General features: G+C 44.2%; 2 protein-coding genes across 4 annotated transcripts in view; one reads left to right on the forward strand and one right to left on the reverse strand.

Annotated features, from left to right (window-relative positions):
• Window positions 1-78: 78 nt before the first annotated feature.
• Window positions 79-7924, reverse strand: tkfc (triokinase/FMN cyclase). The gene is made up of 17 exons (XM_056442305.1): window positions 7889-7924; window positions 6846-7035; window positions 6122-6226; window positions 5801-5988; window positions 4169-4247; window positions 3974-4063; window positions 3382-3416; window positions 3209-3293; window positions 3046-3135; window positions 2836-2952; window positions 2016-2135; window positions 1582-1719; window positions 1392-1498; window positions 1208-1314; window positions 782-815; window positions 567-659; window positions 79-476 (listed from the first exon to the last, which is right to left on the reverse strand). The coding sequence occupies exons 1-17, from the start codon at window positions 7892-7894 to the stop codon at window positions 318-320; spliced, it is 1743 nt and encodes a 580-aa protein (XP_056298280.1). The 5' UTR covers window positions 7895-7924; the 3' UTR covers window positions 79-317.
• An 831-nt stretch (window positions 7925-8755) lies between these two features.
• exoc6b (exocyst complex component 6B) overlaps window positions 8756-18883 on the forward strand; it is a 58720-nt gene continuing 48592 nt past the window's right edge. Inside the window, exons 1-6 of one of the 3 annotated variants that reach the window (XM_056442299.1) lie at window positions 8756-8918; window positions 15433-15598; window positions 15713-15760; window positions 15853-15943; window positions 16041-16086; window positions 16726-16930. In XM_056442299.1, the coding sequence (XP_056298274.1) occupies window positions 8830-8918; window positions 15433-15598; window positions 15713-15760; window positions 15853-15943; window positions 16041-16086; window positions 16726-16930 (645 nt within the window). In that variant the 5' untranslated portion in view covers window positions 8756-8829. Of the gene's footprint in view, window positions 8919-9028; window positions 9108-15432; window positions 15599-15712; window positions 15761-15852; window positions 15944-16040; window positions 16087-16725; window positions 16931-18883 lie in introns of those variants that run through there. The other 2 variants (XM_056442300.1, XM_056442301.1) reach the window with 2 other exon arrangements.

Below are 18883 nucleotides of genomic sequence, written 5' to 3' on the forward strand. Positions count from 1 at the left end.
AAGATGGAAGAAAAGACAAAAGGTGAAAAATAACACGGGGAAACAGAATAAATGCAAGTAAAACAAAAACAGAGCAGATTGAGAGACTTTTGGTTTAATAACCGGTTTACTGCTTTAATTCTTTAGTCTGGTCATTTTTCAAAATAAAACATTTCGGATGAATCAATCACATATTTCTTAATTCATTCTTTCTGAGCGGCCCGGTACCGAAAGGACCTCGTTTCTATTCATTTACTGTATATATGGTATGAAGATGTGCCTGTGAGGGATAACCGTGTTGTCCTGTTCCAATATTAACCATAATGCGCTCTGCTAGATTACGTCTGCTTCTCCAGCGACTCCAGCACGGCTCTCAGGATGGCGGCGACAGCCACGGCGCCGGGGTCGGGCAGGGTGACCCGCTCGGCCGCGATGTAGCTGGCCCGCCCCGCCCTCGCCGCGAGGTCACGGGTCGCCTCCGCCCCCGAGGCCGCTTTCTAGGAAGAGACGGGGATAAAAAGATAAAAAGGCAACTATATGGACGCACTAGTCGGGACAGCCGCGCCACGAAATGTATGTTACCGCACCCGCACGGCCGCCTGCAGTACAGCCATCTGTCCACCAGGCGGTGCTGTTGTCACCTTCAGGAGCTCATCAACAGCCGGACACAAGGCATCCAACTGGAGCAAGAGAGGGAGAGAAACAGCCTTTTAAATTAATTAATTAATAATCTACATGATATTTTAAAATCAGGAAATGCTTTTCTCATTTAAAAAGATGCAGGAAAAGGAGAATAACTCGCCATCGTTCTGTCTCCAGGCTCAGCGCCGCCGTACCTGAAAGACGGTTAGAGCGTCAACTTTGTATGATTCTCAAAATACCATACTATATATTTACCTTTTTTTAAATTAATGAAATAATCGTTTTGCCTGTATTTTGACACAAAATGATGACAAAAAGCTTGTGAAAGTTAAAAATGATTTAAAGTTGAAAAGAACGTATTATTATTTTCTATAATTGAAAACGCTTTCAAATGTTTTCAGACCTTTTCTTCTGCATTTTTTCTTTTTTAGATATAATTTAATATTTCTTTTACCCCGGAAAGGGATTATATAAAAAAATATGCATCCTCTTCGATTTTCAAGTATTACTTAGAACACGTAACTAAAAACCATCACACACCTGAATCCAATCCACATGAAGGTATATCAAAAAAAGTATATTGCACCTCCTCATGGCCTGTGTCCCAGCATGCATTGCACTAGCCCAGGCTGCAGCGTTGCTCTGCGCCTCAGTCACATGACCAGCCGCTGCCGTCAGAAACAGACTGTACAACTGACAGACACATGCAGATAAGTGTGTGTGTGTGTAGCACTTTATGTCAACATGTGTGGAATGTGTCAAAAACATACCGCTCCTGAAGACCCGCCCATCTTCTCCTGCACCAATCCAGCGAGGACCGATAGCAGCTGTCCGGGGTCGCCGGGGACAACGTGATCCCGGAGCCACTCCTGAATCGCTGAATGGGCATTTTTAATAAACGGTCGAGCCGATTCTTCACACGTGTGCTTGCATGTCATGGTGCAGCCGTTGATGTGAAACCTTTAGCAGCCGCCGCGTGAGTGTTCCCACAGTCTCCGTCCCCGGCGGCGCGGTCCAGGGCGTTGAGTTCTTCCCGCTTCTCCAACAGCGTGGAACAAACCATCTCCAGCGCTCCACGCATCACAGGACTCAGGGGCCCTGGAAGAGACCCCCCAAAAAACATCAGTCTATCCATATATATGTCATTTAATGACAACAAATAAATGATTATTCCACACAATGAGGAAAGAGATCCGCCGCAGTTCCCCCGATGGCCACAGGGCGGCGGTATTGAACAATAGAATACAAAAAAAGTTAACAAATGTGTTCACAGGATTTCATTTTAAATTCCCACCATGATTTAAAAACTCAGGAGTCGTGGTTGAAACACAAATTCATCACTTAGTACACATGAAATATGTGTTGTGTACACTGCAGTAACCGTGGATACTAACCTTCAGAGTGGGCGTCGTCCTGTGGCCGCGCGCTCGCGGCTTGAGGTTCTGTGACGTAGTTGCGTCCGCTTACACACACACTGCTGAGGTTTGGCCAGGCGGGGGCGCTGGTCTTAGCATCTGTTACGGGGGATACAGGATGTTAAACGTGTGTGTGTGTTTGCTCTTGTGCTTCTGTCTTTGTGGGGACCATCTGAGGTTGACCATTGTGAGGATATTTTCTTAAAAAGGTAAATACTAGGTTTTACGGTTAGTATTTGGATAAAAGGAATAGTTAAACAATTTCTTCTCAGGTTGTATAGAAGTCTATGCTCCATGTGTTAAAGCTGCATTCTCTCTCCTGACCACCAGGGGGCGACTCCTCTGGTTGTATAGAAGTCTATGCTTCATGTGTTAAAGCTGCATTCTCTCTCCTGACCACCAGGGGGCGACTCCTCTGGTTGTATAGAGGTCTATGCTTCATTTGTTAAAGCTGCATTATCTCTCCTGACCACCAGGGGGCGACTCCTCTGGTTGTATAGATGTCTATGCTTCATTTGTTAAAGCTGCATTATCTCTCCTGACCACCAGGGGGCGACTCCTCTGGTTGTATAGAAGTCTATGCTCCATGTGTTAAAGCTGCATTCTCTCTCCTGACCACCAGGGGGCGACTCCTCTGGTTGTATAGAAGTCTATGCTTCATTTGATAAAGCTGCATTCTCTCTCCTGACCACCAGGGGGCGACTCCTCTGGTTGTATAGAAGTCTATGCTTCATGTGTCAAAGCTGCATTTTCTCTTTCAAAATGGTGACCTGTCCCTTTAAGAATTGTGTCCGCTCACCAAACAGCCTCAGTGTTTCCTGATTTGCCGTCATCAGGGTCAGCGACACTCCCGCCATCTCCAGCGCCGTCATGAACGACCCCGACATCACCCTGGCAACCACCACACCGCGACCCTCTGCAACCGCAGAAACAGCCCATCGCATCCCATTTAAGAGCCAATGCCTTGCTCGACGGTTTCCCGGTCGGTAGCCGGTTCTTTTTATGTTACCCAGACAGGCGATGGCCGCTTTCGTCACCACGGCGACCTCCAGGCAGGACAGCGCTCCGAGGTTGTTCACGCACACGACCACGGCGTCTCCTGTCGAAAGAAGGACACGTATTATTTAAAAATGGCCGCGTGCATTGAAAGCGAATGGCGAGCGAACACGCACCCGGTTTAAGAAGCAGCTGTGATTGGCTGTCAGGGTCGGTCATGTGGTCGATCACGGTCTTCACCACCTCGTCGGCGGACGCCACCTGAATTTGCGAGAAGACAAATGAGTGAACACGCATGCGGTTTGAGGCTAAACGGCTTCATGGAAACAGCAGATTGACGAGGAGTGACCTTTGACCTCTTGATTCCAGGTTCGCCGTGGATTCCTAAAAAAACAGAAATGACAGTTTACTATCAAATAATCTGACTCAAGCCATCTTTTTAACAGGTTTTAACCACGTATAATGCTGAATTATTAGGTTTTTACTCGTGTGTGCTTCTTGGCCAGGTCACCGATGTAAACATTTCATCTTAATAGTTTTTACCTCGTGAAATAGAGGTTAAATATTTGGGGTTATTCATATACAAAAAAAAACAACCTCAGAGCTCTTCATGTTTTAGTGGGTTTTATTATCACTAACACTAACCTGAATGTTGTTTGTAGCTGCTTTAATGTCTTTTAAAATGTCGGCTAGATAGTATTGAGAATAGTCTTTTTTAATTCCATTTTTACATTATTCGTTATTATTGCTATTCGGTTATTGTCCCATGAACATCAACCTCCATGTGATTTCATGCCCACTGAGCATTCACAGGTTATTCAACTTCAGCTCTTCCAACATTGTAAAAAAAAAAAGTCTGGTTTCTTTAAATGTCTTTAATCCGCCCTCTAACTCGCTCTCTTTTTCCTCCCCCATCTCTCCCTCTCTCCCTTCTCCCTCACCCAGGCCCAGCTCCATGTCTCCTGGCGGCAGGTCGAAAGACGGCCGGCAGCCCGGAGCGCTGCACGGCGACAGACTCACGCCGAGTGAACCTGCAACACATCGTATCGGGAAAGTAGTCCCGGTAGCTTTAAGCGAGAGAGAGGAGAGAGAGGAGGGTGTGTGTGTGTGTGTGTGTGTGTGTATTAGAGACTCACCTATGCCCTTCAAAACCTCCGTGACCTTGCAAACAATCTGGTCCAATGAGGAGCCTTCTTCTGCCAAGGCGCCCGCCAGCTGGCAGAAAGTGCAAAAAACAAACCAATGTTGGTGTCGCACTGCATGATGGGAAATGTAGGATTTAGAATTTGTTGCAGCTGGATCCAGACGAGGAAGTAAAAAAATAATAATATATATATATATATATATCTCGGCCTATTGTTCCTCTATAGCAGGGGTGTCCAAACTTTTTGCAACTAGGGCCAATTGTGATAAGAAAAAGAAAGGGGGGGCCAATAGTTCTTTAGACATTTTAAACAACAAAAGTTAAATGAAAATACACTGTTATAAAACAATTTATTTTTACTGTCACAATTACTTTTATTTTTTAAATGACAATGTAACCACATATAATATAACCAAGTCTGCCTTTCATTCAGTCAGATAACAATGAAAAAGCTGTATATAGAATACCTTACATTTCTATGAGTTACATAACGTTGCAATTAACCTGTTTTGCACTGAATACCTTTTCAAGATAATATCAATAAATGAAACAAAATAAGATCAAATATTTGGGCATAAAGAGTTTACTGAGTGTTAGTGACACTGCATATCTTTTCAAAATAACAATAACGCGCAACCTTTGAAAAACAAAACAAGTGCAGATATGTCTGAGTCATTACGTTTTACTCAGTGTGATAAAATCTCCATACAGCTCAATGTTGAGCTCTTGTTTTGAAGGGCAACAGCTGGAACGCTGAGAGGTAACACCTGGCAAGTCGCCAATAATCTAGTCTGTCACGCATGCGCAGCGTAACCGGTTAACGTCGTAACGTACACATTTACACGAAAGTAGGCGACAGGCATTTCGCTCTTTATTTATTAATGACTTAGTTTTATGTCCGTGTAGTTTGTAATACGTGAAGTTCTCAAACAAGGTCTTGAAATAAAAGAATCTGCATTTCCCCTCGCGCCCCCTCTCTCTCTCTTGACAGAGAGCGAAGAGAACGAGACGACGTGTCTTCACCACCGTGGGAACGCAGAGGCGTCGGTTTGCTGTTCCGCGACATATTGACCTCTCTGCCGGCTGGTTTGTGCGCACCTGTCTGTGCGCATGGGGCGGAGCTCCGCCGCGATACCGAGAGCCAGGAGAAGTGTGAACGCCACCCCGTAGAGACAGAAATGACATGCCGCTGTGTATACGATCAATAATATACGACCGTTTAGTTGAATAAAACAACCTGACATTACTTATGTTGTAATCTGGCGCTATAGAGAACATGTCAGTGGGGCGGACCCCCACCGTGTTCTCATGGTATGGGAAACACTCGTAATTCCCACCGCTCCTGAACGCGGCGGCCCTCACCGTCAACGTTTCTCCTTTTTTTTTGCCGTCGCCATGGCAAATAGGTTTGGAGAAGGGTTCACGCCACGGATGCAGAGCCAGATACATTAGAAAGGAGGAATTACGTCTTTCAAGTGTTTATGATTTATTTATTCTGACAGATCTGGCGGGCCACAAATAACACATTATATGACCGATGTCGCGGGCCATATGAAATCTGACCGCGGGCCACCATTGGCTCGCGGGCCGGACTTTGGACACCCCTGCTCTATAGTAACCTTACCTTGTGCACGAAGATGGTGCCACACAAGCCCCGCCTCCCGGCCTTGCTGGGTTGGTCGAAGGCGCAGTCCTCGGCGACTATCACCATGTCAACGGCGACGCCGTGGTTACGGGCCTGCTCCGCGGCCAATCCGAAGTTGAGGCGGTCGCCGGTGTAGTTCTTCACGATGAGAAGCACCCCGGAGGCTCCTGCGGAGGGGAGGAGAGGAGGAGGGCGGTTACGCCTCGATTGGTGTCTTTAAATCAAACCAGTTTTTAAGTTAACCTGCACACCCACGACCACGACCCCTCCAAGTAACGCCAAAACCAGGATGTGTGTTACCTGCGGCGTGCAAGCTGAGGATGGCAGCCAGGATGCTGGCAGGAGGCGGGGAAGCGAACACTCCACCTGCAACGGCAGCCGACAGCATCCCTGCACCGACATAGCCTGGGAGACAGAAAGAAGACCATTTATGTTCACGTGATGACACAAAACATTTTGTTTAAGTCACTAAAATGAGAAAATATTTGAAAAATAATGAATTAGTTCCTCAAAATAAGGAGAAATTAACGTGAAAACCACAAATACTGTGCCAATGGTCGATATATGTGAGCTACATGCTATTTTTACAGCAGCTTCAACCCCTTCAAAATAAAAGTAACTATTAAAAATATTAAAATAATTCTCACTGTATAGTTACAGACAACTAGGGAGTTTTTTTCAAAATAAAACCCCTAGAAGGCAACTGTATCTTTACAGACAACTTACAACAAGGCTTTTCCTTTTCAAAATAGAACCACAACAGACTAGCTTTATCTGACAGGATGCTCAGGGCTTCATTTTTCAAAATAAAAGTCCCAGAAGGTAAACTTGTTCTCATACGTTTTTTTCTCCAAAATAAAAGCCCCGAATCTCGAGATGTGGGATGTGCACCGAGTAACAGGCTCACCGTCTACATTTCTAGCAGAATGTTTAGTTTGACACAGTCAAATGTAAAACGCTGAGATTATTAAAAAGGGCATTTTTGCCTTCCATTAAAAGAAGAAAAGAAAAAAGGAAGTCCTACCCCCGTGTGCCGGCTCGTGTCCCGACCCGCCGCCGGACAGCAAGGCCACTTTTCCCCGCAGGTTTTCCAGGTCGGACCGAAGCACAACTCTGTGGCCCTTCAGCAGAGAAAGGCCCCCACTGGCCCTCACGAGGCCGCAGAGAGCCTCGTCCACACAGCTGTCCACCGAGTTTATCAACTTCTTCCTGGGCTGAGAGAGATAAAAAAATAAGAATGTAACTTACGTACAAAGTTTATATTAGCTGCATTTTAATTAAAAACTAAAAAAGTGGATGTTAAGGACACGAGATATTACAACATACATAACAATTCAGAATAAGACTACACTTTTATCCTCATTATAAGAAAACCCATATTTTATGTAGTCTGTGTCGTACTTACGTTTCGCCATTTTTTTAATTAGAAAACTAAATTTTCGCGGGTCACGATGTTCTTTAATTGCTGTAACATTGCGGGGGTAGGTGAAGATTTAAAAATATATATATTTAAAATTAGCATCGATTCAAAAATCCTTTCAACTTATTTATATAATACATTTTCAATAAAATGCAAGTGAAAGTCCACAAGCGGAATTTTAAATTCAGTAGGCTATTGAATTTAATCATCCTAAAAACCCTAGAGTATCCCCACCATATCAGGATGGTTTGACCCAACCTGGCACACGCCAACGTCATCATCTGTCAATCACTTCCGCCTTGAAAAACTTAAACCATGAGTCCCTTCAAAATAAAATAATGTATTATTATTATTATTATTATTATTATTATTATTAATAAATGCCCGCGACCCACAGTACGATCCAAGTTTACAGATTACACAATAAAACAGAGAATAAAATGAAGCATATATAGCTTTTCTTTCACTTCCGTTCTGCATGGACTCTGATCCTTTCAAAGCGTGCAAAGTAATGCAACTAGGCTAAAAGTAAACCCTCCTGTTATTCTTCACGTCTGCCTATATTATATAATAGGATACGCCATTATATTATTCATGAGCAGAAATAGTCACTACTCCGGATGTTTCTTCTACAATCTATCTTTTACCTCCATTTGGACGTCTCGTGCTCTTTTTGCCGACTGCAGGTAAACAGAAGCGAGATCAGTCAGGACACCGGATGTAATGCGATTTTGCTTACAAAATAAAATCGTAAACATGATCGAATAACATTAATAAAACAATTTGTATGGAGCTTAAAGCGTGTGAAAAGTGTAACTTTATTATTATATCAATGCCATTTCCTTAATTTTTTTTTCATAAATTAAATAATAACAACACTAAAGACTATTTTAATTTCTTAAACTGTTTTTCTCGGTGACCCCTGAATGTCCCCAGACTCGCTTAAAATTATTTATTATTTCCGTAAATCCAAATTTCTCACCGGATGTAATGTGACTATGCCTACAAAATAAAAGCATATCAATGATCTACTAACATTAATAAAACAATTTGTATGGAACAATATGAGGGAAAGGTTCAAAGTGTGTAATTTACTCATTATCTAAACTAATTTCCTTTTTAAAAACTTGTAGATATGAAATAATAACAACACTAAAGAGTATTTTAATTTGTTGAACTGTTTCTCCCGGTGACATCTTAATGTCCCCAGACCCGCTTTATATAAAAAAGAAGAAGTTATTCCTTCAATACAAATTTCTAAATATTAAAGAGGAAACATTAAAAAAATAAACAGAAAACAAAGTGCTTGTCTAGAAACCGGAAGTGAATAATAAAGTTGATCCCACTCACGACATCCAAATACCTGTGTGTATACTTTATTACATCAAACAGGTGTGGCCCCTCATATCAGACACGTAAGCTCCGCTCAACCGGACTCCCCCGGTGACCACATCGAACCAACCCCCCCCCCCTCCCCCCTCCTCGTCCTCCGCCTGGTTCCTCCTGCATGACGCACGCGCGCCCCGTCAGTGGAACCAGTCCGCTCGGCTCGCGCTCAGCTTGAGATCCGTCCGGAGCAACATGCAGGATGACGAGCGTGGAGACAGCCGCCGAGCACGAGCGCATCCTGCGCGAGATCGAGAGCACCGACACCAGCTGCATCGGGCCGACCCTCCGGTGAGTGACTCCCCCCCCACCCCGATGAAAGCAGCTGAATCCCGGCCTCGCTCAGCTGGGAGGAGGGGGGTGGCGGCGGCGGCGGTGGAGCCGTGAAACTTTATCGAGCATGTGGCCATTATCGGACAGCTAGCCGGGGTCTGACTTTACACACAAAAAGCGACGCACGTTTACACAACTAGCACCACGGTGAGGTCGGAGCTGTTTAATACTCTTAAGCCGACACGTTATCTTTTGTTATTGTTTTAGCTCCAAAAGTGTGTCAACTTGTCCAGAAGCGTTGGAGCAACTTGAGCTAGCAGAAGCTAACTCTGCTAACTAATTGACATTCTGCTCGCTGGTGGTGGAGCTCGCGAGGAGGAGCTTTCTGGTGGCGGAGGGCTGTTTTTGGTCAATGGCTCTTGTGTTTGTCAATAAAAACAACTCCCCCCCCCCCCCCCCCACACACACACATATAAACACACACACATACACTTATCCCCACGGGGGGGGGGGGGGTAGTTGTGATGGTTAGTGGTCGCAGGTCAGCCGGCTACACTGAGTGTTTAGTACCAGCAGAAGCTATAAGAAGGAGTGTCAAGTGTGTGATGGTATGGGCATCATGACACACACACACACACACACACACACACACACACACACTGGTGGTTTCATGCTTATGAGTGTTGCCCAATAGTTGAGTGGAAACTGCACTTAAAGACTGATATTTTAAGGGTTGTGAGCCAGGGTTCATGGTTTCACATCCTTAAATCTGGGACGAAGTGGCATTGCTTCATCTGTGGACTTTAAGGAGTAACAGTCTGTTTTCTGTTTAGCTTTCATGAGAAGAGCAATGTTATAAATATTTATATATATATGTTATATATATATATATTATATATAATATATTTATATTTATATATGTAATATATATATATATATAATATAGATGGATGGATACTTGTCAAGCTCCCAAAACAAAGAGGACACAGTCTGGTTTGCAGTTTGTTTTGTGTACTGGATATCGTTTAAAAATACCACCTGGGGGGGAAATGAAGCATCCATGAAAGCATCTTCTCTCCAGAAACCCGTCTTTTCGTGCCCTCTCAGAGTAACACGCGTGTCCTTGGCCAGCCGCCTTTGAACTGATTGTCTGAAGCGGAAATCTGTAGTGAATGAACGAGGGCAACGCCACGCAGGAACTGGACTATCAAAGGCTTGTGATGGGTGTGTGTGTGTGTCTCATCCCAGTGTTTCCAGTGCACCGTCACACACCTCAAAATAACATCACGGTCTATGTTTGGAACTGTCGGCTTCACCGTCGGCTATATTTGACTCAGGGGGATTTAAAAAAAAAAATGTTTTAATTGAGGTTATTTTGATGGAGGATGCAACGCTTTCCTCCCAGGCGCTGAGTGTTTTTCTTCCTCGCCTCGAGACTTTTCTAATTCCTGTTGGACTATAAATTGCTCCGCTTCTTCCTTTTTTTGTTTGTTGGATTGATATAGCAGGAAACGGCAAAACTATAAATAACTCCTCTATAACTCCAGCTTGAAACTTCTCGTGAATTTAGTTTTCGCTCCACATCTGATTATAAAAGCGGTTTTACAGAAAACGACACGTTACTATGACACGACTAAGAATATATATTCGTTCATATATATTCATATATGAATATATATATATATATTCATGAATATATATATGAATATATATATATGTACATATATATTAATATTTATATATATGAATATGTTCATATATATATTAATATTTATATATATATATTCATATGTATTCCTATATGTGTATGTATCTATATATATATATGTGTGTATATGTATGTATATATATATTCATATATGTATATATGTTCATATATATATATATTCCTATATATATATATATAATGTATGTATGTATGAAATAAGGTGCTACCATAAGGGAAACTTATTAAATTACACATTAGTAGCGTTTCCTTAGTGTGTGTGTATTTTAATGTTCATATTTGTCTTTCCAACTACAGGAAATACAACTTTATTTAAATAACAGTTCTCTTAAAGGAACACTGGGTATTTGAATCAAACTTATTGGGATTTTTTCTTTTTTCCCCGCTTTATCCAAATACTGTCAGAAGTTGTGACTTAAATATTTTTTACATATTAGAAGTTGATTTTGAACCCGGCGTCACAAATCGCAACAGTCGCAACCTTATCGGTGTGTGTGTGTGTACCGTTTGTCGCCTCGGCTAATCTAATCGGAGAACCCCTGTTCATGACTTTAGAAATGTGTGTGTGTGTGTGTGTTTCTGGTGTGTGTGTGTTTCTGTGTGTGAGTTTGTCAGGGTGCAGCTGGTTAGTTTCTCCACATGTATCCCGCCCTTAATGACAGACGGCCTTTATGCCTGTGGTCCTCCACTCTGTAGCCGTGGGGAAATGCTCGGCAGGTTCTCATTTAAGGAAGTTGTGCTCGCCAGTTTAAAGCACAAACGAGGTGTTACCAACTGCAGGTATCCAAGAAGAAGAAGAAGAAGAACGAGGAGGAGAAGAAGAAGAACAACAACAACAACAACAACAACAAAGAGGAGAACCAGGAGAAGGAGAAGAAGAACGAGGAGAAGAAAAACAAGAAGAAGAAGAAGAACTCTGCATGTCTCGAGTCGTTCTGAGGGGAGGGACTTGCCACAAGCTTGTTACAGCACACACACACACACACACACACACACACACCCTGCTGAGTCATCAGGCTGTAGTCGGGAAGACACGCCACCGACATATTCATGCATGCACATGCACACACTAAGTGGATTAATATCCTATTTAGCCCTCACACACACACACACACACACACACACACAGGCATCTGTTTACAGTGATGCTGTAGAAGTTGTTGTTGCTGTAAAAGTATACTCTGGATCTGGTTATCACTGACTCTGCTTCCATCAGTAACATACAGGTTTATGATCTCGGTGTGTCCGACCACAACGTGGTCTCAGTGGCCTTGACTTTTATGCTACCTACCATTAGTCCTAAGCGTCAAATGTCTTTTCGGAACTGGAAGAACATTGACCCAGCCACTATGACCATGGATCTCCAGCTCATCACCTGCCCAGCCTCTGCATCAATGGATGAATTAGTGGAGCACTATAATACATCCTTGAGCAGTGTTTTTGATCTCCATGCCCCTGTCAAATCACGTGAGGTCAACTTCTCACGCTCCGCTCCCTGGTTCACTCATGAGCTGCGGAAAATAAAAACAGCTGGGCGTGCCATAGAACGACGCTACAGACACTCTGGGCTCACTGTCCATAAACTGGCCTTCCGTGAGCATCAAAGGGCCTACTCCAACTCCCTTAAGGATGCTCGCTCACGGTTCTATTCCAGCGTAATCAATAAAAACCCTGGAAACTCTAAACAGCTTTTTTCTACAATAAATCATCTCCTGAAGCCACAATCATCCTCTTCAACTGAGGCTACAGAGGAGCGATGCAACAGCTTCATTGACTTCTTCAGAACAAAGGTCAACAACATCCGCTCTACGATGGCCAGCTCTCCAACTCGGCTTCCCTCTGACACCAACATCTTATCTGCGAGTGTGCTGTCTCCTCTCGATCTCGCTGAGGTTCAGGAGAGCCATGTCGAGAAAATCCTCAGAAATATGAAATCCTGTACCTGTACCCTGGACCCCATTCCCACTGCTCTGCTCAAGTCACATATCCCCACTCTCAGTCCTTTCATCACCAAAGTTGTTAACCTTTCCCTTCGCTCTGGCTGTGTCCCTCCTGTGCTCAAGGTTGCTGTCATCCGTCCCATTCTGAAGAAGCCCACCCTGGACCCGGAGGTTCTCGCCAACTACAGGCCTATCTCCAACCTTGCCTTCCTGTCCAAGGTGTTGGAGAAGGTAGTTGCTTCTCAACTTCAAGACCATCTCAAAACAACAACTTATTTGAAAAATTCCAGTCAGGATTTCGTTCAGCCCACAGCACTGAAACAGCTTTACTAAAGGTGACAAATGACCTGCTGATGTCAGCCGATGCAGGATCACCCTCACTCCTCATCCTCCTGGATCTGACTGCTGCATTTGATACAGTGGATCACACCATCCTCCTAGGCGCCTCCATACCACCATTGGACTATCAGACTCTGCACTCCAGTGGTTCCAGTCCTACCTTTCTGGCAGAACTGAATATGTTTCACTGGGAAGATGCAGGTCCAGGCGGCTCCCAGTCTCCTGTGGTGTTCCACAGGGTCGGTGCTTGGACCAATCCTCTTCATTATCTACATGCTCCCCCTCGGCCGTGTCATCAGCAGACATAGGATGTCCTTCCATTGTTATGCTGATGACACACAGCTTTACATCAAAACTGCCCCAAACCCCTCTGCAGCCATGTCATGTGTCACCGCCTGTCTTGGGGAGATAAAGGCGTGGATGAGCAACAACTTTCTCCAGCTAAACAGCAGCAAAACTGAAGCCCTCCTTGTTGGCACTCAACACCAGGTTCAGACATCATCCATAACTCACCTTACCCTTGACAGTCAGGTCATACCCCTCTCCTCCACAATCACCAATCTGGGAGTTCGGTTTGACCCCCACCTGACCTTTACTGACCATATAAAATTCCTGTGCAAAACCTCCTTTTATCATCTAAAAAACATCTCCAAACTCCGCCCCATTTTAACCCTGTCAGACGCAGAGAAGCTCGTCCACGCCTTTGTCTCCTCAAGACTGGACTACTGCAACTCTCTCTACACTGGGATCACTGACAAGAACATCACCAAACTACAATATATCCAAAACAGCGCTGCCAGGGTCCTGAGGAGTCCGGAAATATGACCACATATCACCCATTCTCCAATCACTGCACTGGCTCCCTGTTTCATTCCGGATTAACTACAAGGTCCTAGTACTCACATATAAATGCATCAACGGACATGCACCCCCCTACCTACAAGAACTTATCACTCCCCTAACCTCCACCCGCACCCTCAGATCCACAGGCCGCTCGCTCCTTCGGGTCCCCGACACCAAGCTCCGCACCATGGGCGACCGGGCCTTTTGCTCGGCAGCGCCACGCTTGTGGAACAGTCTCCCTGACCACCTGAGGGAAACTCAGACACTGAACTCTTTTAAAACTGGCCTAAAAACCTTTTTATTCAGGAAGGCATTTCTTTTACCTTGAGTTAATTTATTGTCAGCTATTACATTCTGATTTTTTTTCTTTTTATGGGTTGCTTTAACTATGTTTTAATCGGTTTTATTTGTTTTTACTATATGTGTGGCACTCTGAGATTCTTTGAAGGAAGAGTGCGATAAAAATGAAATGCATTATTATTATCATTATTATATCTATAGATATATATGGCAACCGGTGTCGTTTCACAAGAGAAAGCTGACATAAATAATTTAATTATTTTCTTTGATCAGCAGCCACGTTCGTCCACACAGGAAAGCATCTATTGTTAGGAGGCTTCACAGGAGAGTGATGTCATCGATTGTCTAACAGCATCCACATATTTAGAAACCCTCTTTGCTCTCCCTCCTCATCCCTTCATCCTCCAGAGTGTGACGTGGCTGCAGCCGGTTGACTCTGGACCTCAGTGAGCGTGAACTCTTTCTCAGCTCGCCGCGTTTCAGATTCACGGCCGAGGTTTCAAGACCCGAGCGTCCGACGGGACAAAAGTGTTTCAAAAGAAAGATCTCGTGGCGTCAGAGCCGCTCCTATTGTACGAGTCGGGCATTTCCTGGTCAACAGGAGGAAGGGAAGGGGGGGGGGGTGTCAACACATCCACAGGTGTGTGTGTGTGTGTGTGTGTGTGTGTGTGTGTGTGCAGTGAACAACACAGGAAGAACTGTGATTGTTATTGCAGAGAAGGCTTGTCAACAAAATGGTAAAATACATTTATTCATTCTACATCTGTGAGGCCACGTGGCCAATTTAAGTTATCTTTATTTTTTAAATATAATAATAATATCAAATAAAAAAATATATAATATATTAAGTTAAAATATATATATCCACATTAGGTGTGTGTGTGTATATATTATATATATTGTCATATTTATATATAAATATTACAAGTTAATATAAAACATATATTTCAATTTATTAGAATTTGAATTTAATTTAAGTGGCTGATTTAAGTTATTTACATTTTTGAAACAAAAAAATAAATAATATAAAATTTTTTTTTAAAATCGATTTTTATATATGTATATATAACAATTAAAATATATTACTAATTTTCAGTGTCATAAGCAGTGGAGTTGCCCTTGAGCAAGGCAATTTTCGTGGAACTTCCCCTTGTGATAAAACCCGGTTGGTCGCAGCCCTGTGGAGACGATGCAGCACCGCCCCCTAGTGGACACACGTTGTAGGCGCAGCAACTAGACTTCCAAACTCCTCCGGTCTTGTTCCTCCTTTTTCTCTCTTTCAGTATTTTTTGTATGGCGTTATACCAGCTTAATATGCACAGAAAATAATATATATATATATAATACCATTTTTTTAAAGCTGCCGTCTTCTCTCCCCGTGCAGGTCGGTGTATGACGGTCACGAGCATGGCCCCTTCATGGAGAAGCTGGACGTGCGGATCCGTAACCACGACCGCGAGATCGAGAAGATGTGCAACCATCACTTCCAGGGCTTCGTGGACTCCATCACGGAGCTGCTCAAAGTACGAGGGGAGGCGCAGAAGCTGAAGGTGAGGCTGGGAGGAGCAGAGGAGACGGGCGTAGGGGCGGAGGAACGCTCCGAGGTCTCCGAGAGCTCGGAGCGTTAAAGATGGACTCCTCAAGTTCTTGTTTCTGTCCCTCAGAGCCAGGTGACTGAGACCAACAGGCATCTCCAGGATGACGGCAAAGAGGTAAAGTTGAATATCCAAACCCATTCCACCGGGACTCGCTTTCCGGAGACTTCTCAGGCAACGCCGCTTCCCTCTTTCCCCTCCCCCTCCAGCTCATTGGCTCCATGGAGGAGCTGCAGAAGTGCCGAGTGCAGCAGAGGAACATGGCCTCCACCATAGACAAGCTGTCGCACTGCTTACCGGGTAAGGCCAACCGGCTCACACACACACACACACGTGGACGATAACTTAACGCTCCTAAACGTGTCAGACTCACCCCTCCTCTTCTTGCTTCCCTCAGTGCTGGAGATGTACAGCAGACTTCAGGAGCAGATGAGGGCCAAAAGGTCAGCTGCTGATCTCATTCACACACATCTTTAAATGTGGTGTTAAAATCTCGAGTATGTGGATGTACTTCATGTTGAGAGTGGGAGATAAACAGACGGTGGAAAAGACTGATGGAAAACTCTCTACTGACATTCTCCAGTGGAGCATACTGGAGATATATATATAATTATATATATATATATGTATATTTATATATATAAATATATGTATATTTATATATATAAATACATATATGTATATTTATATATATTATTTTTTTCAATATATAAAAATATAAATAAGAAATAAATAATATATATACACATATATATATATATATAATATTATTATGTTTCTATATATATATATATTTATAAAAAATATATATTTATAGAAAAAATCAAAAAATCTTAAACTGGTCCGGTTTAAACATCCCTTCTATGGCTGATAATTGCCTTTCGGAAGTGGTGCACTTGAACTATCGTTTCGAGCCACTAGGGGGAGCCAGAGCTGTTGGTACCACTCTTATGAAGGTTTAATGGCCATCTGCCCAAAACCCACAAAGCTACGTCAGCTGGGTCAAACAGGATCTAATTTGACCTTGAACTCTTCCATCTTGACCTCAGTTGACTGTTTGAGTGTGTGTGTGTGTGTGTTAGGTACTACCCGGCGCTGCGGACGCTGGAGCAGCTGGAGCACACGTGTCTGCCCCGAGCCGGTCAGTACCGGTTCTGCTCCATCATGGCGGAGAACAGCCCCAAGCTGAGGACGCAGATCCGGGACACGGCCATGACGCAGCTCCGAGACTTCCTGGAGAGCATCCGCAAACACTCGGACAAGATCGGAGAGACCGCCATCCGACAGGTGAGCGACACGCAGGGGTCACCCTTTGACCCCGCCCCCAAAAAACTCAATTGCACACTAAATTTGTGTTGAGACGCCATGGCTTGTCAAAGAACACACACACACATACACACACACACACACGCACGCTTTTTAACACTTACCTAATTGTTTTCTGTTTTCCGAGGCCACGTAAGTCGTACTTCCAGCGTGTCTGTGTGTTCTTCTTCTTCTTCTTCTCCTCTTCCTTCCTTCCTTTCTTTTTCTTCTTCTTCCCTTTCTTTCTTTTTCTTCTTCTCCTCCTCTACTTCTTCTTTTCCTCCCCCCTATCTTTATTTATTCTTTTTCTCCTCCATTTTTTTCTTTTTCTTTTTCTCCTTCTTCTTCCTTCCTTTCTTCTTCTTTTCTTTCTTTCTTCTTTGTCTTCTTCTCCTCCCTATCTTTATTTCTTCCTCTCCTCCTCTTCCCATTCTTTCTTCCTCCTCCTCCTCATTCTTCCAAAGCTACATTTGGAATATCTAAAAAGCTCCACATAAATAAAAATATTTTAAAGTCCTCAGGTAATTAAGTTTGTATTTATTATTTCTCTCTTAACTATTTAAAAACGTGATTTTATCTTCATGAAGTTGTGATTTTAAAGGTGATTAATATTTTCACTAAGTCATGAATATCGATCTGATATTTAACGATCTCTTGGGGCGGCTGTAGCTCAGTGGGGTAAGAGGGTCATCCTGCAACCCCAAGGTTGTGGGTTCGATCCCCGCTCTCCCCATTAGTTGCAAGTCGAAGTGTCCTTGAGCAAGGCACTGAACCCCCAGTTGCTTCCCGGGCGCATCACTGCAGCCCACTGCTCCTTAATAACTAAGGATGGGTTAAATGCAGAGAACTAATTTCCCCTTGGGGATTAATAAAGTATATATCTTATCTTATCTTATCTCTCTAACCCTTTAAAAACTACAATAACGGCCTGCAGTGTCTTCTTCTGGCCACTAGATGTCACTAGAGGACCGTTTCTCCCTCTCCACCCACCACGTAGAACAGCTCCACCCGACCTGCGCGTGACCCCTCGGTGACCCTCCAGGTGGCCCTCCTGGGGGGGGCGGGCCTTACTTTGGGCCGCGCAGAAGAGGAAGCTCGCCGCTAACTCCTCTCACCACTAATCAGAGCTGCAGTGGTCCCAGTCACTGATACTGGGATTACGCCGGAGGATCCGATGGCTCGCACTCAATCAAAGTGTGTGTGTGTGTTTCCTTTGTCCCTTCTTCTTTTCTTCTCTCTCTCCATCTCTCTCTCTCTCTCTCCGGTGCGCTCTGTTCCAAATTAGCCCAAAAAGTCTCTGTGTGCTCCCCTCCGCCGAGGATGTGAAAATAAATAGATCTAGAGGGGGGGAGGAGGAGGAGGAGGAGTGGGGGATGGAGGGAGGAGACGGAGGAGAGAACAGGGGCATACAATGGAGCTATTGTCTGCTGCCACATGCCCAAAGAAGAGGAGGAAGGAAGGGGGGAGGAGGAGAGAGGTGGAAGATGAGTGGAGGAGAAGGAAGCCAAGAGGGGGAGAAAGGAGGGAAGAGATGGAGGAGGAAGAGTAGAACGGGGAGAGAGAGAGGATGGGTGAAGAGAAAAAGGAAAGGAAGATGGAGGGGAAATGAAAGAGGGAAGACGTGTTAAAGGAGTGGATGAGAAAGAGAGGAGGAAAAGTTGGGGAAAGGAGGTGAATGGAGGAAAAGGGGTTCTCTCTCTCTCCCTCTCCCTCTTTCCCTCCCTCCTTCCTTCCCTCCCTCTCTCCCCCCTCTCCCCCTCTTTCCCCCCTCTCTTCCACTCTACTTCCCCTTCCTTTTTTCTTTGATTCCCTTTCACCAAAAGAGGAGTTCAGAGCTTCTGCTGCACACACACACACACACACACACACAGACACACACAGACACACACAGACACACACAGATACAGACACACACAGACACACACAGACACACAC

This window comes from Pseudoliparis swirei, chromosome 21 (assembly GCF_029220125.1).
Source record: "Pseudoliparis swirei isolate HS2019 ecotype Mariana Trench chromosome 21, NWPU_hadal_v1, whole genome shotgun sequence".
Taxonomy (NCBI): domain Eukaryota; kingdom Metazoa; phylum Chordata; class Actinopteri; order Perciformes; family Liparidae; genus Pseudoliparis; species Pseudoliparis swirei.